The 20831-nt window shown below is 38.3% G+C and overlaps 1 protein-coding gene across 1 annotated transcript in view; it reads right to left on the bottom strand.

The window, feature by feature from the left end:
- The window catches only part of NHSL1 (NHS like 1), a 78511-nt gene that overhangs the window by 17659 nt on the left and 40021 nt on the right, over positions 1-20831 (bottom strand). The window contains 2 exon segments of the mRNA XM_017848993.1: positions 3148-3279; positions 8505-8697. Coding sequence (XP_017704482.1) covers positions 3148-3279; positions 8505-8697 — 325 coding nt within the window.

Below are 20831 nucleotides of genomic sequence, written 5' to 3'. Positions count from 1 at the left end.
AAAATAATCCTATCTGATTCTAAAAAATGAAACCTCATAATACAATGTTCAGATACATTTCTGTACAGATTTAAGATAAAAGAAGAAATTCAAAATGTCCAATTCACTGAAATGAAAGGCAACAAATTTTAGTTTATAAGTTTTGGAAGTAAGCATTAAATATCATACCTTGATTTTAAAGTGTTACATATTGGGTAGTCTCCATTTTATTATTATTAATAATAGTCTATTATTTATGGATTTTGAAATAAAAACTGCATATAATTTAGCATAATATACCTTTCAAATTCATGGAAGTCCTCTCTATGGTTAGATTTTTAAAAAAATCCAAACCCCCAGGCAACTTGGGCACTGCCTTTGGGACAGGGTGCATCTTTCCTAGTGAATGCCTTTCCTTTGGGCCATCATTTTCTTTTTTGTCTAATTTGTTTGTTACACTTCCCCTGTATATCTAGAAGAAGACTAATTTTAAAGAAAATATGAAGTGTCTATTTTGATCATCATTACCTATGTATGATTTGATAATATTGGTAAAAAAACCTTGGTAGTTTTAAAGTTTTTTTTTTGTTTTTTTTTAAGTTTTTTTAAAGAAACCTTGGTAGTTTTAGACTTCCAAACCAGAGTCCTTATAAGTGTAAAATATTGGGAAAAAAGGCAAGATCAACCAGAAGTCCTGAAAGGACAGAACAAATAAATATGTAAGCCAATATTTTTGCTAAATAAAGCTGTATATAAACGTTAACTCCTCATTCTATCCAGTAATCCTCCAACTAGCCTATCTATAAAACTAGAGTCCTTGTCTAATTATCTTTTTTTTTTTTTAAACTAGCTCTTCGATACGGTTGTCTCAGTTGACCTCCAGTTCTAATCCAGGTCATGTCATCGACCGCAATGATATTGACTGTCTCGTGTCTGGCAACAGTCACAACCCAGACAATGTGGGGAAAGCTATTTTCTTCCCTCCAGTATCAGTGGCAGTTCCATGTCACATGTACAAGAAATGAATGTGGATTCCAGGGATTTTAATCACTGATTTAAAAAATACTAAATTTACAAAAGAGATGATTTATCTAGCTGGCCAGATCACTCTAGTAAGATCAAAGAAACAATTGACCTATTGGCATCCATACTAGTTGGTTCAGGAATGAAAGTCATAAACTTTCGTAACTCTCATTCTAGACGTCATATGACATACATACACAGACAATGCATATGGAATACTTATGTGTATCTGCATCTTTATTTGGACCACACTATCCTTCTGATCTTACGAAGGGCCTAAATGCCTGTCTTTAAAGTCACTCCTTGAAGGCACATCTCCTAAAAAGACCAGTTAAAGTATAAATGTTGCTGGAGTGCTTTAGGAAATTACTCCATAAACTATCTACTGAACATATGAGTACAGATTGGTTTCCAAATTAGTTAGCTGTCACTTCAAGAATGGAAAAAAGAGTCTGAAAGAATAGGGCATAAACTGAGAGGAGAGAGAGAAAGCACACAGGTGTCCTTAAGGTAGTTTGAGGGAAGGTGCCTAGAGACAGGTAGCCACAGAGGAACTAGGCCAATAATAGCAGCAGCATGTAGGGCACGAACCAAAGACAGACTTCACAATCCCCCAGGAGCAGCTGCAGTCTTGCCTTTGTTTGTAATAAACCAATCCATGATAGAATAGGGCGAACAACTGTATACCATCTGGGTCACTGTGGCTGCCTGCAGCAAAGGCAGAACATTGCTATTCTCATCTGACTTTTGCTACAGCATAGAAGGTGCAGAATGTGTACTATAAAAGTGGATGGCCATAAAGGAGAAAATGCCAGCTAAAGAAAAGTGAGTCTGTGCTCTCTAATACAAGGCATTCAATCAGGGGTGTTTGGGAAAACAAACAGAGACGCACACTGTCTGTAGCATAGCCCCCAGAAGCTAACATGCAACCTCAAGGTGCTATCACAGATATATCACTATTACTGGTTACACTCATTTTGACTAAAAGACTAACTGCAAACTTTAGAAATAATGACTCTGAGTTTCTAGAGTATAACTTTTGAGAGTAAATAAAAACATCAGGTGAAAGTAACTATTAGGAAATAAGTCCACAGGTTGGCCAAAGAGGAAAGGACACATTTCAAGACAGGTAGTATTAAGTTTCCTATAATAATGACCACAGTAGCTATGATGTTTATGGTAGTACCAGGTACTAACCAAGTACCAAGGGCCTCACATGCATAAATTGTCCTCAAACAACCCTAAGAGGTAGGTTCTATTAACATCACCAAGCCCGCTTGTTAAATGAGGAAGTAGACTCAGAGAGATGAAGTTAACTGAGGTCACCCGGAGAGCAAGTGGCAGAGTTAGGGTTCAACCAAGCTGGTTGGCACTGGAGTCCTTAGTCCTAACCCAGGAGCTATGCTATGGTGCCTCTACAGACATTCTGATATTATGGGCCCTATTAGAAAACAGTGAGAGGAAGTTAATCTAGAAAGAAAATGAAAGGATTATCCAAAACATTTATAAAGATAACCAGAAACAAAATGGATAAGTAATTCAACAATCCTCTTCACCAGCCAAAATATTTTTTTTTGTTTTCATCACAGGTTGAACATAAAGGACTAAGAATAAAGAAGCTATGAAATTGTTTCACTGAAAGTAATAAAGGCACTATCGAACATAAATGACTATTTCCTATATTTACCAATAATCCCAGACTGTAGTTTCTGATGACAAAATGCCACCAGTAGTGTCATTATAGTTATAGTGGAAGTCCATATTCATAATTTGATGTCCTAGAATGACTTTTCTGTTTCATGAAAACTTAAGATATAAATGAAAAGTAAATTTAATTGTGGGAATAACCAATGCTCCATGTCACACAGCGATGATGAGGTAACTATGAATTTCTATCTTCCCAGTTAATCGTTTTCATGTAAGCTCTTCCCTCTCCTTGTACCTTCTCCCCAAAATTCAATCAACTCTCTCTCTCCATGGGATGTTAAGATCTGCACCTAATGCCTCATTCAGGAAGGAAGCTGGCCCGTTGGGCACCAAACGGCTATCAGAATGTATCGATTTTGTAAGCACCACAAATGAGGTTAGCGCAGTAAGGCCGAGTGGCAGTGAGGGGCAACAGAATACAGTTCTGATGAGCCATACCTAGCTCCTTCTGTATGTTGTCAGGGACTCCTGTAATAGTCTTTCTCCTTTTGACTTTCTTCGGTCGTCTTACCAGAGAGTCTGTGTAAATTAGAGACCGCCGAAGGCTGGCCTGGCGATCGAAATTCTCCCCTAATGTAGAGTAGTAGAACAAGCAAAGCAATGTTATTTTCAAGCAAGCTGACACCATGCACTTTATTCCAGAAGCTTGTTGTAAAATGATAAGAAAGTATTAATAATGTTAGCCAGTCATATGATGATGAATGCTGAAGGGCAAAAAAGGAAGGAAAGCACATTATCACAGTAAGGCTGTTTTCCAAGTTCTACCTTCCAAAGGAAGCACCTTGATCTCATTTTCAAATGAGCTGGAGTAGCAAATGCAAATTTAATAACACACTGGAAGAGTTATTCTGTGTTATTTAACAAAACAAAATTTTGGAAGTATTTCATATATATGCTCTGGTCACCAAAACCACTCTACATTAGCGTGTAGGTGGCGACGGAATGAGTATGTTTCATTCATATGGTCATCTTGCAGAGACCAACACTAATGTCTTGCTTTATGTGATGAAATAAGTAACTTAATAAAGATTTCTTGAATGAAAAGCTTTTTCTTCAATCAAGGAGGCTGACAATTTGGATAGACTGTGGTAATTGCTGTGGTGTGACATACAACTGTAGTGAAAAATGAAATGCCTTATCATGATAAAGTACTTTTACCACAATGAGACCCAGTAGCACTGCTGTTGTTAAAGGTGAACTGCTTCTATTTCATAATTACTTTTCAAAGTTGATCTTAATTCAGACATTTCAGGTGATTTTGCAGTCAAACCTGGAATGCCACATCATGGGACTTCTTTTTTTCCTTCTAGAGTATCGGTGTGTTTGATGAACACATCATGAGAAACCATACAATAATAAAGTATATAACAGCATCTCTTATTGATTGGTCTATTTTAAATTACCTGGCAGTTGAAAGTCTTACAGCACTGACCTTTTGAATGGTTATTCTCCTCAAAAGTTATTTTTAAATATACATATATATACACATACACATTATAAACTTCCATCATTTTACGCATAAAAGTATAAAAATGTTCACTCTTAGCATTACTGACACACATTCAATGTAGGTATGTTGTGGACAATGTAACTTCTATTTTGGTAAGAAAAAATTGGGAACCTTATCTAATGAAAAGAGAGAATAAAACATCTGAATGATCAAAACACATTTCCCCTGCTGAGGAACAAACTTATGTAAATGCTTGCAAACTTACAAATGCTTACAACCTTGTCACTAATGGAGAAAAACAGAAATGACTGAGAGAAAACCCTTAAATACCAGAAGGTGCCAATGCTGCGAAAAACTGGGTCACTAAGTGCAATGGCATAAATGGTGCATGTGAGAGATAAGTCACAATGCAGTGCTTCATTAATTCCCTGCAGCAGAAAAAACTTCCTTGTATCAAGACATTAAGAACAGACAAAACATTAACAGAAAGTTGCACTTAGGCCAGTGTGGTGGCCCATACCTATAATCCTAGCATGTTGGAGGGCTGAGGTGGGTGGATCACTTGAACTCCGGGGTTCAAGACCAGCCTAAGCAACATGGTGAAACCCCATCTCTACCAAAAATACAAAAAAGGTATCTGGGTGTGGTGGTATGTGCCTGTAGTCCCACCTACTCAGGAGGCTGAGGTGGGAGGATCACTTGAGCCTGGGAGGCGGAGGTTGCAGTGAGCCGAGATTGCGCCACTGCATGCCAGCATGGGCAACAGAGTGAGACCTCCATCTCCAAAAAATAAAAATAAAAGAAAGTTGCATTTAGTCTCCAGTTTTGCTTCCTAGACAAAAGATAAAATCACCCAAGCTCCAAGAAAATTAAGAAACAAACCATTTGAGGATGAACATCTAAGACACACGTCATTGAAGGCACCAAATGCTTGATCTTGCATCATGACCTAAAAAAAGTCTGTATCTTCTGCTGGATTATACATTTTTTGAGGGTACAGACTGTGATGCATGTACTTTAGCATCCCCCATGGCACTCAGCTAATGCCTGGCACAAAGCAGTTATTCAATAAATATCTGTTGAATTTAATCACTGCCTTTAATTGAAAAATGGCATTCATCAGTCATGCTTACTATTTAGAAATAGACTTGAAAGTCTCTAGGCATACTCTGGCTCTGGAGGCTGCCCGATTAACGAATTGTTCATTGCTCAATTAAACTATGTTAAATTTAAAACAAAAAAAAAGAAATAAACTTGGATAGCTCAAACACCAGTACAAAGCCAGTTTGTAAAAATTCTTTAAGTATGTTTATCCAATACACTTATCTTCCAGGTGGAAGAGTTGTTATCCCACATAGCAGATTATAGAACATATTTATAGGTACATATTAATTTAAATATCTTTTCCTCTTCAAGTTTTAGAACATGCTGAGTGGCCACAAGACTATAACTAAAGGGATTAAATCAGTTTTCAAGCCAGCAGCTCATGGTGCTAACATTCTGCCTCTATGCATGGTGGGCTGAACTCTGGATTTGAAATGATGTATTTATTGCCATTTTTTTTTTTCCTGCTGAGCCTTACTAGGAAAATCAAACTAGAGGCTCAATGCTCACCCCAACAAATGAGCACATGACAGTTCCCTAGAGGAATTTTTTTTTAATCTCAAATATCTTCTAGGACTTTAGAAATATATAATTTAAAGAGCAGGAAGCTGTATAACCTATGTCAATTCAACCACTAAAAGTGAAAATTTTAAATGTATTATTTCTTTATAACAGATTAGAAAAATAATTCTTTAAGAAAATATGTGTGTATGTATATATGTGAACACACAGATGTAGAAATGGATCAATAAATACGTGATTAGGTATTATATTTACTTTTGGCATTTCTGCAAAATGTTAATCATCTGATTAAAAGTAAATTACATTTTGACATAACTCATATTGCTCTTTGTTTATTGTCATTCACCTTTCCTGTGTAGCATTTTAAAGGCCTCTCTTTCAACTCTAATTCATCTCTACTTAGTCATCAGACAGGATAGAATTAAAGCTCAGAGACATGACACTGTCTTCTGTTGTGACAATGTAATTCATTGGAAGTAATTCTTCATTCCTGAAACTCTACTCTATTTTAAATCTCTTAATCTCAAGATAATGCATTTCACCTTAATTCCATTAAGGATTGTCATATTTCATTGCACAATCTTCTTATCTTATAATATTATTTCATAGGCACTTAATTATATATAATGTAATTACATTTCTGCTGCATTTAATCAATCAAATAGTGTAATTCATTTTCTTATAGAAAAAAGCAGCCATGTATTTTATTGACCAGTAAACATTATACTTTGTTCTAAAACATAGTTATACTTTTAAAATAATCTTTAAAAAACATTATCTAGGTAAATGAGAAGCATATTCAGAAAGATCAATAGCATTGTTTGCTGAGAAAATGGCTTAAAATGCCCTGCTATTCTTTTANAACTCTACTCTATTTTAAATCTCTTAATCTCAAGATAATGCATTTCACCTTAATTCCATTAAGGATTGTCATATTTCATTGCACAATCTTCTTATCTTATAATATTATTTCATAGGCACTTAATTATATATAATGTAATTACATTTCTGCTGCATTTAATCAATCAAATAGTGTAATTCATTTTCTTATAGAAAAAAGCAGCCATGTATTTTATTGACCAGTAAACATTATACTTTGTTCTAAAACATAGTTATACTTTTAAAAATAATCTTTAAAAAATATTATCTAGGTAAATGAGAAGCATATTCAGAAAGATCAATAACATTGTTTGCTGAGAAAATGGCTTAAAATGCCCTGCTATTCTTTTAAGATTTAAGTAAAATAAATGTGGAAAAATATATACTGAACTGAAAATAATTCATGTACTTATTTATTAAATTTCTATGGAATTTAAAATATGAGTTCTAAATGTAATTTCTAAATATCCGGTAAGGTTTTGAAAAAAATCTTCAGTGACTGTGAAGATGCTATTAGCCCCTTACAAGCTCACCAATGCCATGGCAAAACGCTTTCTAAAGCTTTCTAACAGCAGTAGCCTCAGAAGCACAGCAAGGATGCTATGGGTTTCCAGAGTAAATGTTCAGGAAAACTCACTCTTTTTGGTCACCTAGTTTTTTTTGTTAGCTTCTGGCCTTAAGGGCCCTGCTTTGTATGAACTGATTATCAATGACCACTATTAGTCATCTATTTCCATCGAACATACAATTCAATTAATAGTTGAAGCTATTAACTCTTCACATGTCTATTTTCACTTTGTGCCCTCCCCAAACCATTAACCCATGCTCCTTGTGGGCTATGGAGGTGATAAAGCAGGAAAATTTTGATTCTTTTTTTTTGAGATGAAGTTTTATTCCTTTATGCCCAGGTTGGAGTGCAATGGTGCAATCTCTTGGCTCACTGAAACCTCTGCCTCCTGGGTTCAAGCAATTCTCCTGCCTCAGACTCCAGAGTAGCTGGGATTACAGGCACATGCCACCATGCCCTGCTAATTTTGTATTTTTAGTAGAGACAGGGTTTCACCATGTTGGCCAGGCTGGTCTCGAACTCCTGAACTCAGGTGATCCGCCCACCTCAGCCTCCCAAAGTGCTGGGATTACAGGTGTGAGCCACCATGCCCAGCCGATTCTGCTATCTTTTTAGTAGCTCTCCTAAGTTCATGAAAGATCATCTTTGAATTATATGTACCTTGTTGTCACCTTAATTGTCACAAATGATTACAGGCTGAGTATAATATTCCATAAGAACTTGAATTTCAGGTTTGGCAATTAATATTTGTAGTCTAGCTTAATACAACATATTCTGAAAATTTTATATTCAGAAGAAATTTTGAATAAGTAACGTCTCTTTTTTTCTACTTTAGGAAATTTCTAGAAAATCTATCATTAGAAACATCACAAAATAATTATTTCTTTACTTCTGTAAATATTACTTAACCCTTTAGAAGGGAAATATATACTTTTCTTCATACCTAGGACCACATTTACAAGACGTTTTATATAACCAAAGGCTTACTAAAAAGCAATTTAACTAAAAGAGACACTCTTAAGATGAATGGCTGGACCACTGAGTTCTTTGACACCAGTGTTTGACGACATAGTCTTCTGACCCAACAAGCAGTAGATATTTCATATGCACACATACATGTAGTTTTAATATTCGTTTCATTAAACAAAGAGCATGAAGTTGGACCACAGCTATTCACCTTTGATACAACAATGAAATGCTAACAGCGTATATCAAAAAGCTGTAGTCATTCTCCCAAGTACATTCTGAACCTGTCTGGCTAGCAAAGCGTACCAGTTATGTTAATAGGCACCACATCAGCCTGGACTGTTTGGGCTTGCTGTCGCATCTTCTCTTCTGGTGTTGGCAGTGGAAGCGACTTGGTCCAGTTCGTCTGAGTATTAAGGTCGGAGAAGTCACTTGAGGTTGGTGTTTTAGGTCTCCTGATGGAAATAAATCTTTCTTCTTCTGATGAAGAGAGAGAACACTGCAGAGAAAAAAGAAGCAGCAGCCACAGTGTATAAAGAGCTGGCAGAAACATTTTAAAATATATATTTCTTATTTTTTTAAAAAATTAGATTGGTTTAAAAGAAGCCAAAATAATTGGTTGCTTTTAGGAACAGAGGCAATGGTTTGCTCAGCCTCTTGAGTCTGACCTGTAATACTCATGATTCACACCAGCCTTAGTCTGTAAACTGTGAGGACTGCAAAAGGTTCTGCTGACCCACAAAATCTTTGAAGTCCTTTCTGCTTTCCCTCTATCTACTGTGGTCAGAAAGTTCATGGAATGGCTGGCATGGTGGCTCATGCCTGTAATCCCAGCACTTTGGGAGGCAGAGGTGGGTGGATCACTTGAGGTCAGGCGTTCAAGAGCAGCTGGCCAACATGGTGAAACCCCGTTCCTACTAAAAATAAAAAAATTAGTCAGGGGTGGTGGTGAGCACCTGTAATCCCAGCTACTTGGGAGGTTGAGGCAGGAGGATCGCTTGAACCCAAGAGGCAGAGGTTGCAGTGAGCCAAGATCGTGCCACTGCACTCCAGCCTGGCCAACAGAGTGAGACTCTGTCTCAAAAAAATTTTTTAAAAAGAAAGAAGGAAAGAAAGCTCATGGGTTTAGTTTCATGTTAGAAGCCTGGAGAAAAAAAACATGGCTGGGGCCATCAGTTTCCATTTTTATTAAAATTTAGTTTTGCTCAAAGTAATTTCTAGCCTCAATCTTATTTCCTTTAGGCTCTGACTTCAAGGACATTTCAAAAATGATAAAGCTATTGTTGTTCAACTATTTGTGCTCTTGTGAAGCCATTTATATGGGAAAAAAATCAGTGTGAAATTGTTAAATTATAAGTTGACTAAAGCTCTGCTCTGAGCCATATCAAAATTCTATGAAAACATTTCTAGCATTGTCTGTTTTGATACAGATTAACATCCTCACTGAAGAGCCCTTCTTCAATAAATTTCTTTCCCATAACACCTTAAAAACTGTAATCAAGAAAGCTGTGTTGGCAAGCATTTTATGATGGACTTCAACCTGGTTCCATGGTAGCTGGTTCTGTGACTAAGATGCTCCAAGAAGGCTGAATGAGTGCAGGGTGCGTAGGAACACAACAAAAAAGGGTAATCGACTTTTGTGGGGGAAATAACAGCTTATAATATAAAATAAATGTGTAAGAACTGCTCTTTAAGTCTGAAGCATTTAAATGAAATTACCACTTATGAAAGTAAAGCTTTTAGAAAGAATTTTACTGGAAAATAAAAAGTCAGTGAACCTTCCCAAAGGGAATACCTGTACAACCAGCACCCAGTTCAATACACCTCCTACCCCAACCACATATCCCCAAACGAGGGTAAATGCTATCCCAGCTTCTAATACCACAGCTTGGTTTTGCCTACATTTGAACTTCCTGTAAAGGGAATCATACTGTCTGTTCTCTTTTGTGACCTATTTATTTCATTTAACATTATGTTTCATCTAACTTTACAAGGCATGTTTTAACCTTTCTGGATTTAATGCAAGTCTCTAAGAGGACACAGATGAGAAATATAAAGAAATGCATTGGTTAGAAATTTCAGGCCAGGCACGGTGGCTCACGCCTGTAATCCCAGCACCCTGGGAGGCCGAGGCGGGCGGATCACCTGAGGTCGGGAGTTCGAGACCAGCCTGACCAACATGGAGAAAACCTGTCTCTACTAATACAAAATTAGCTGGACATGCTGGCGCATGCCTGTAATCCTAGCTACTGGGGAGGCTGAGGCAGGAGAACTGCTTGAACCCAAGAGGCAGAGGTTGCAGTGAGCCGAGATCGCACCACTGCACCCCAGCCTGGGAAATAAGAGCAAAATTCTGTCTCAAAAAAAAAAAAAAATTCAAACACAAGAACACTGTCATCACTGTTTACTGCAACTGCATTCATCTTGCTGCAAAAATCTATATTTATTCTACAACCACTGGAGCTCTATAAATCTGAAAAAGACTATATAAGAGCTAATGAAAATAGTTTGCTATAGGCGATAGGGCCCTAGACTAAGAATCCAAAGACTTGAGTCTGTTCCTAAACTTTGATGTTTCCTTTGCTGTAAAATGGGGCTATCCAGCCTATCTTTGTGCATCCACAGAGTTGCTCTTAATACCTAATAAGATGATAAATGTGAAAGTGTCTATGACTGTTAAATATCGTGGATATGGGCCAGGTGCAGTGGCTCATGCCTGGAACCCCAGCACTTTGGGAGGCTGAGGCAGGCAGATCACAAAGTCAGGAGATCGAGACCATCCTGGCCAACATGGTGAAACCCCGTCTCTACTAAAATTAAAAAAAAAAAAAAAATTAGCTGGGAGTGGTGGTGTGCACCTGTAGTCTCAGCTACTCGGGAGGTTGAGGCAGGAGAATTGCTTGAACTTGGGAGGCTGAGGCTGCGGTGAGCCGAGATTGTGCCACTGCACTCCAGCCTGGCAACAGAGCGAGACTTTGTCTCAAAACAAAACAAAACAAAACAAAACAAAAAACAAAACAAAACAAAAAAAAACATGGATATGAAGGTGGTGCTGACATAAATATTACTTTAGAAAAGCAAAGTCATGAACTGACATATGCTCTTTTTTTTCTTTTACCAAGAAGACTAACAATAATAAAGGTATGTGGAAAAGATAAGTCATATAATTAGATATCTCAATACCTTTACTTGATGTTCTTAATATATAAAACACATAAAATGATCATCCAGTTTCTTTTCTACCTAAGGAAAATGTGAAATAATATTTGTAATTAAATTGACAAATATACTCAATTTATAAACTGAGCATGTTGTTGGTGTCTTATAATACTAAATTGCACTATAACCATTGATACTTGATCTGATTCTGGTTAAAGGGGTCAAAACTCACACAGATCCTTAAAGACAATCAAAGGGGTTTTGAGTCAGCAGCAGCTAAGCCATACTGATGTAAATCAATTATTTCCAGCCTTTTTGCAGTTGTGACACTTGTTAAGTTTGATTTATAACACATATTCTCTACCCTTAAGATGCACACACACACACACACACTTAAAATTAATATCACTGAAGAATTTCATGGCAGTTTGTATAAAGGCCACATGTCTGAGTTTGAATCTCAAGCTAGTAAATTAGAGGATTACTCCAATTTCCTGTTACATACACATAAATACAATTTTTCAGGCAACCTTGAATTATAGTATAAAGCTTGAAGGCAATAAGAAGCAAATCCTAACCAGAAAGGTTTAAAGGAAAGAAAAATAAAGCTTTCAGGCTACAGCTCTCTATGCCCTATAGCAAGGGCTCCCTTTTCCACATGACGTCTACTGTGGGAGCAGGATGAAGCACTGTCTACCATTTGTAAGCATCTCAATGGTGCTCATCAGCCCCACTAACCTACTTTATCTAGTTGACTGATAGTGTCAGAATCAATAACTATCATAATGAAACAGCACTTCCCCGTAGGGACAATCACCAGGGATCACTCCAGCATGACAACTGACAAAGAGAGTCCATTTTGTAAAGTGCTCCTTTCTCTTACAAGAAAATTTCCCAGCCAAGCAGGGCACAGATAGAGTTACACGCAAATGTGACTGTTAGGTCTCACACTCTACTAAAGGACAGTAAAACACCAGGATGGATGACTTCCAGGATGATATGACTCTCATGCCTCCCAGTGTGTATAAACACAGCAGGGGCACAGAAACACCTCCCTCATTTCAATAGCAGAACACAACATGATTAGCCCGTTAAGATGGACATAGTAATACCGGATTATTACACTGACTTCTTAACTATCTCCATTTTTCTGCCCTTATTGACCATCCTCCCCTGCTCCTCCCCTTCTAATTGTCTACTCTCAACACGGCAGGCAAAGGGATCGTTTTAGAAATGTAAGTCAGATCATGTTGCTCTTCTGTTCAAACCCTCCAAAGTCCTTACTATGACCTCCAAGACCCTACATGATCTACCAGCTGGCCACTGTTATCTCCCTCACTGCATTTCCTACTGTTCTTTCCCATATTAATTCTACTCCAGCCACGCCATCCTCCATGCTGTACCTTCCACCTTCCATGCACACTCCTGCCTCAGGGCCTTTGCACTTGCTGTTCCCACAGCCTGAAATGCTCCTCCCGTATACATCCACACAGGTAGCCCCTTCTTTTTCTTTAGGTCCCCTTAAGAGTCCTCTTTTATTGAGGTCTTACCTGTTCATCCTATTCAATTTCAACCTCTTTCTAATGTTTTGTATCCCCTTTCCCTTCTCTCTTTTTTCTCTTTAGTACACACAACTAGTACACATATATTTTACTTATGTATCTTGACTCTCTGACAAGAATATAAGTTCCATGAAGCTTCGAATCAGAATTGCATAGAAGGTTATTTCAGAATTTGAGCTTCAGAAGGCCCACCATTTAGTAACTGATGGCTATATGCCTTGCCTTTGGTGGGGGCTTTATAGAACTTATCTCATTTAATCTTCACGGTGTTTGCCTTAATAATAAGGAAGTGGAGACTCAAAGGAGTAAAGTAACTTGACTTTTGGAAAGTTCACAAGTGGGCAGTTGAGATTAGAAACCAGAACTGACCCCAAAGTCTCTCCTGTGAAACAGTGTAAAATAACAATGTGGCAATATTTACAATAAATTACTAGGTCTTCTGGTCTCAAAATAAAATCTCCCTTTATAGCTGTAAATAAGAACAAAACCTTTTGAAACTCTATACAAGTAAAAAAACAAAAAACAAAAAACAAAAAACAAAAAACAAAACAGTGTGTACCAGCATCCTGGCACTGTCATTTATTAGCTATATGTTTTGATCAACTCAATCTCCCCATACCGAGAACAGAATGACCCAAGTAGCATTCAAATGCTTCATGTTAATGAAATCCCTCAATATAGGGTGATTTTTTTTTAAAATTGAGTTTTAAATTGCCTTGCTCTCAGAACTTAAATGCAGTTTTGGGATCTGTCAGTTGGTCAATAATGTTCACCAATACCCCATATCCTGGTCCTGGACGGAATGGAGAGTCACAAATGAAACATAAGCCAGATTCCTTGTGTCAAATTGCTTCATTCAGAAAGGGAGAGAAACAGGCAACACCGACAGTTACTTTGTAGTTTCTGGATGCTGGAAGACCTGCATTTTAGAGACTTCTAGATTCTACCCAGAAATCAGACAAGCTCCCACCAGATGGATAGTGTGGGGCCTGAAGTAGGGCCTCTTTCCCGTGTATTCTCATATGAAATATGCTCTCTTTCTCAGAACAGCGAACTGATCCAAAAGTGGGATTAACTAAGAAACACAGATTAGTTCAGTCTTTTTTGTTTTGTTAGTAAAAGTTAGAAAATTGAATTATAGCCAGAGCTAAACTTAGTATTCATTTAGAATTATTACATGAAAATAGAGAACAGATGAAACTATATAGAACATATCAACTACATAGAACTATATAGTTGGTATCTTTAAGAAGACAGCAACATACATTCCAGTCCTTTTTGGAAGACACTTAGTCTTTGATGCTCTTCCTCCCAGAATTAAACCTCTTGTGTTGACTCTTGGTTTTCAAGATCCTTAATAGTTTCATAGGGTGCCAAAATGTCTGTAGCCTTTTTTGGCTATATGCTTCTTTTGTCTTTAGTAGATTTAGACACAAGAGACCCTCACTTATTTCTGTTCTCTGTGTATTCCTTTTTTTTTTTTTCCTCCTGGCACCAACAACAACAGAAAAAGTGGGGGGTAGTGGAAATGATGCATGTAGAAGCACAGTTCATGGTTCATTCAGCAACTCCATGATGGCCAACAGGTGACTTCCACATCCATATTATCAAGTAACTTTAATTGTTCATTCTTTTTTCTTTTGAGATGAAGTTTCACTCTGTCGCCCAGGCTAGAGTACAGTGTAGTGGCACGATCTTGGCTCACTGCAACCTCCGCATCCCAGGTTCAAGCAATTCTCCTGCCTCAGCCTCCCAAGTAGCTGGGATTACAGGCACATGTCACCATGCCTGGCTAATTTTTGTATTTGTAGTAGAGATGGGGTTTTGCCACATTGGCCAGGCTGGTCTCGAACTCTTGGCCTCAGGTGATCTGCCTGCCTCAGCCTCCAAAGTTTTGGGATTACAGGTGTGAGCCACTGTGCCCAGCCTAATTGTTCATTCTTTCATATGCATTATATTATTCCCTTTACCTCAAATCAAATTGCTTTATCAAGAGCTCTAAACTCTCTTTTGTTATTGCTGTTTTCGAGATGAGGTCTTGCCCTCTTGCCCAGGCTACAGTGCAGCAGAGCGATTATAGCTCACAGCAGCCTCAGATTCCCAGGCTCAAGCAATCCTCCTACCTCAGCTTCCCAAGTAGCTGGGACTATGGATGTGCACCAGCATGCCTAGCTAATTTATTTATTTTTCATTTATTTTTATTGCATTATTATTTTTTTGAGACAGGATCTCACGCTGTCACCCAGGCTAGAGTGCAGTGGCACAATCACAACTCACTGCAGACTCAAACTCCTGGGTTCAAGCCATCCTCCCATCTCAGCCTCCCAAGTAACTAGGATGAGGGGCACAAGCCACCATGCCCGGCTAACTTTTGAAAGCTTTCTGTAGAGACAGGGTCCCTCTATGTTGCCCAGGCTGGTCTTGAACTCCTAGGCTCAAGCCATCCTCCTGCCTCAGCCTCCAAAGTGCTGAAATTACAGGCTCGAGCCACTGCACCAGGCCCTAAGAGCTCTAAACTTTCTTATCACACAGTGAATTAAAATATTTTGGATCTTAACTATCCCATATTAAGCGATCCTTTCCTCAAAGAAAATACTTAATTAGAACATATATGTTTAAACCGATATAGTAAATTGTTTGTAATCATAGTTTAGTATAACAAATATTTACTATAACAAATTATTTAGTATAACAAATTATAATACATTATGTTATGTATTACAATCACATAACATAATGAATATTCAAGAACTCACTACTCAACCCATGACCTAAAATATTACTAATAACCTGCATCTCCCTCCATGCCCCTATCCCATCTCCCTACTTCCCCAGTGATCACTAGCCTGTAGTTTGTGTTCCTAATTATTCCTTGTTATATGTGTGCATATGTGTGTGTGTGTGTGTGTGTGCATAAATTTGCTTTGACTTTTACAAAAATAGTATTATTCTCTTTGTATTTTTCTTACCATTATCTTTCTAAGACACATCCATGTAGTTGTGTGAAACTATAATTCATTCATTTCACTGGGGTATACATTCCACTCCAGTACTAATTCATTCACTTTTATAATTGATAGATAATTGGGTTGTAAAAGATGCTCTTTGTATTATTTCAGCAATGCAAAATTCCCCATAAGAGAATGGTTAGGAAGAAAGGGCTGTGGGAAAGGCTGTACTCCCCATACACTCATTACTGGGTGAAAAACATGAGCTCTGGAGTCATAAGTCTAGGTTTAAATCTTGGTTTTACTTTAAAGGGTAATAGATGTATTCACTATCTTGATTATGGTAATGGTCTCCTGTGTGTACACATGTCAAAATTTATTAAGTTGTATACTTTAAATATGCATAGGCTTAAATGTGTATAGATTATTTTATGTAAGTTATACTTTAATAAAGGTGTTTTAACAAAGAAAGATCTTGTTTCAGTATTTAAAAGCTATGTGATCTTAGGCAAGTGATCTAATCTCTCCAAGATACAGTTTTCTCATCCATGATATGGGCATAATCAAAGCTACCTTGCATGGTTGCAATAAATACTGAATATATTCACATACAGCACTGAGCACAGTCCCTGACGCCTGAGACTTTCCATGTACCAGGTGCTTGGCATCATACTGGAAACACAGAGATTGACAAGATAGGGATGCTGTCCACTAATCTAGAAGAGAAGGCAGGTATGAATAGACCCTGATTATAGAGTAGAAACAGCAAGAGAAACTGGAATGGGTCACTGGAGACACTCTTGCTGGTTTGCAGGCAAAAAGGCCCGGGAATGACCAACCCTGATTTTCTCATTCTTGCCTGCAATGGCATAGAATAAGAAGGTGCCATAACTGCAGTGCAGTAAGCATCGACTCATTTGTGTTTCTACAGTGTCCTGAAATTACTCTCAGAGACCCAGTAACACATGATTGCATACGGAGTAATCACTTCTCGACTGTAAGCTACTCTAGGCCAAGAACGGGATCCATATACTGAGACCAAGCAGCTCTTAAAAAGATTTTTTGGGAAAAAAAAATTGAGTGACACGTACAAGTCAAAAAGGAGTAACAGATAACAAAATCGGGCATAATGAGGAGGAATTGGGGTAATTGAATAATCTTGCCCTTTTGCTTAACCAGCATGGTGTAATGAAAAGAAATGAACTCCAAGGAGCCCCGCCTTCACATGCTCCCTGCAAGGAGCCATCTTCGCATGCTCCCTGCAAGGAGCTCCCGCCTTCGCATGCCTCCTGGTGCTTTCGAGCTATGTGATCTTGAGAAAGCCATTTCATATTTCTGAGTCTCCATTTCCAGATTAAAATAATAGTAATAGGTATTAAAATAATCTGTTTCATGGGCTGCTTGTGGAAAATAAGATCTAATTTGTGAAAAAGTTCTATATCCTAACGTGTACTGTGATGAACAAACTAGCAATAGCATAAACAATGGTAGCTCCACACATAGATAACCTGTAAAGCCATGACAATCAGACATTTGTCAGTAGATGCTGAAACCTCTCAAATTTATTGCCTTGGGCAGGAAATTCTATGTGGGTGGAACAAAAGATGATTGGGAGAGTGGCCACATTTTTATAAAAACAGACATTGTCTATTGAATTATTTTCTTTGAAGCGTGGTTTGAAATACCAATCAGCTTAACAACACTTACCATCATTTGAGCATCTACTATGTGCCAGGCACTGTGCTAAGGGTTTCACAACATTAATTTACTTCAACCTCTCCAAGGTAGGTAGGGTAACTATGTAATTTTATCAAACCCAGAACACCTCTGAGAGTGAAAGGGGGTGCAATTAATAATTACACAGAAAACAGCTGTAAACCAGGGCTGTCCTAAGCAAACCAGAACATGTGGTTTATATCTCTTTACAGTTGAGGAAACTGAACCTCACAGACGAAAGCAACTTATCCAAGGCCTCTGAGGTCTGACAGGTGGAAAAGCTGCCCCAAACCTATGCTCTCAAGTATCATGTTAAATAAGCCTCCTGTGTTTACAGGTATGGCAGCAAGGTTACTGCCTTTTCTTCAAAGTCTTCCTTTGATTTAAACATTTCTTATCACCAAAGGCTAAAACAGAAACTGACATGACAGTTCAAAGAACAACAGGAAATAGGGAAATTTCGAGTTCTATCATTACTATTAAAGTCAACTGTTTACTGCCAAAAATGTAGATCTAATACATCTCTTTAGGGGTGAATTTTACACAAGAGATTGCATAACTCATGATTGATATCCTTTCTGCTAAGACAAAGGGGACTCTGTGAATGTTTCCAGATTCAGTGAACATACCATCAAATACAACTTCCAATAATGGCAGGGGGAAATTCCCTATCGACTCACAGTATTTTGGCACTGATAACTGACCTCCCTTCAAATGCAAGAACCTCTTTGGCAGTACTTGGCATATGCCAAAAACTGAAATGAGAAAAAAAGTCAAAAAGAGAATACAAAGCAATGGCATACGCTTTCATTTCAGAGTTGAATGAAAAGGTATTTTCTCAAATTTCTTTCTTTCCTTTTTTTTTTTTTTTTTTTTTTTTGGAGACGGAGTCTCACTCACTCAGCTGCCCAGGCTGGAGTGCAGTGGTGCGATCTCAGCTCACTGCAACCTCCACCTCCCAGATTCAAGCAATTCTCCTGTCTCAGCCTGAGTAGCTGGGACTACAGGTGCATGCCACCATGCCTGGCTAATTTTTATATTTTCAGTAGAGACAGGGTTTCACCACGTTGGCTAGGCAAGTCTGGAACTCCTGACTTCAAGTGATTTGCCTTCTTCAGCCTCCCAAAGTGCTGGGATTACAGGCATGCACCACCACGCCTGGCTTATTTTCTGGAATTTCTTTCTTTCTTTCTCTTTTTTTTTTTTTTTTTTTTTTTTTTTTTTTTTTTTTGAGACAGAGTCTCACTCTTTCACCCAGGCTGGAGTGTGGTGGCACGATCTCAGCTTACTGAAAGCTCCACCTCCCAGGTTCAAGCGATTCTCCTGCCTCAGCCTCCCCAGTAGCTGGGATTACAGGAGCCCACCACCACACCTGGCTAACTTTTTGTATTTTTAGTAGAGACAGGGTTTCACAGTGTTAGCCAGGATAGTCTCCATCTCCTGACCTCCTGATCCGCCCGCCTTGGCCTCCCAAAGAGCTGGGATTACAGGCGTGAGCCGCTGCACCCGGCCTATTTTCTGGAATTTTTAAATTGCTTTGCCAACGGCATTTTTTTCAATGCATCATGCTTATGTTTAGATGATATGCATAACATATACAATTGGAAATACAGTTTTCTTCTTGCTACACTATATTCCCACTTTGAACATCAAAGATACGTGTGGATCTCATTAGCAAAACATCTTTCTTCACACCACAACACATAGAGTCCTACTTGGTATTTCACATTAGGATAATGAGGACAATTATTCTAGAACAATTAGCCAGAGTAAATAACCAGAATAGACATCCTCTAGGTTCTCTTTTCTAATTTATATGTCCTTAACCTTTGCCTTATTACCAACTCATCTTAAGCACATAATGGATTTTTAATATTTGCTGAATGCAAATTAGATGATTTTTGTAAGAAATACTTCTTTTAATGTTGATAATTTGTTAACTCATGCATCCCTTCTTCTATATAGTTACTGCTCTTTGTACCATACCCCTCCCCTCAAAACCTATTAGGAAATATAAAAGAAAAGGTTTTCCAGATCGAATTTCCCCTCCAAATTGACTTCTACACACTCTATATTTAAAATGATCCCCTTTGGGAGGCTGAGGTGGGTGGATCACGAGGTCAGGAGCTCAAGACCAGCCTGGTCAACATAGTGAAACCCCATTTCTACTAAAAATACAAAAATTAGCTGGGTGTGGTGGCATGTACCTGTGGTCCCAGCTACTAGGGAGGCTGAGGCAGGAGAATCTTTTGAACCCAGGAGGCAGAGGTTGTGGTGAGTCAAGATTGTGCCACTGAACTCCAGACTAAGCAACAGAGTGACACCTCAGCTCAAAAAAAAAAAAACAAAAAAAAAAAAAAAAAAACAAACAAACAAAAAACCAACTGTTAGGGTGATGTTAAGAACATGAACCATGGTTAGGAGTCTTAGTCTTAACATGGAAGACCATACTGCTGACTTGGAGCCCCTTTCAACAGTTACTGGATTCCCACCTGATTTCAAATGACAGCTTGATGATCTATTAAATCCCATGAAGATTTAGGTCTATTTCTAACTTCTATACTGTTTTTAATATTCTGTTATACTGGTTTGTACATTTGGCTGCCACAACGGAGGAATCCCTAACTCTATGTTCTCATACCTGGTCAAGGTGGTTCTTCCTTACTGCTCTTTTGTTTTACAGCTTTCCTAGCTACAAACTTTAGATTCAGCTTCCTTAGTCCTCTCTCTTCTTCTTTAACCCCTCAAAGTAGCCTCAGATCAAGACAAAACAGAACAGCTTATAATCCCAGCACTTTGGGAGGCCAAGGTAGGTGGATCACTTGAGGTCAGGAGTTCAAGACCAGCCTGGCCAAAATGGTGAAACCCTGTCTCTACTAAAAGTACAAAAATTAGGCTGGGTGTGGTGGCTCATGCCTGTAATCCCAGCACTTTGGGAGGCCAAGCTAGGTGGATCACTTGAGGTCAGGGGTTCAAGACCAGCCTGGCCAAAATGGTGAAATCCCATCTCTACTAAAAGTACAAAAATTAGGTTGGGTGTGGTGGCTCATGCCTGTAATCCCAGCACTTTGGGAGACTGAGGAGGGCAGATCACGAGGTCAGGAGATCGAGACCATCCTGACCAACATGGTAAAACCCCGTCTCTACTAACAATGCAAAAATTAGCTGGGCGTGGTGGCGGGCACCTGTAGTACCAGCTACTCGAGAGGCTGAGGTAGGAGAATCGCTTGAACCTGGGAGGTAGAGGT

The sequence above is a fragment of the Rhinopithecus bieti genome, unplaced genomic scaffold, assembly GCF_001698545.2.
Source record: "Rhinopithecus bieti isolate Rb0 unplaced genomic scaffold, ASM169854v2 scaffold_31173, whole genome shotgun sequence".
In the NCBI taxonomy this organism is placed as follows: domain Eukaryota; kingdom Metazoa; phylum Chordata; class Mammalia; order Primates; family Cercopithecidae; genus Rhinopithecus; species Rhinopithecus bieti.
Note: the sequence above shows the minus strand (reverse complement) of the source record. Positions and strands in the feature narration are given on the sequence as shown.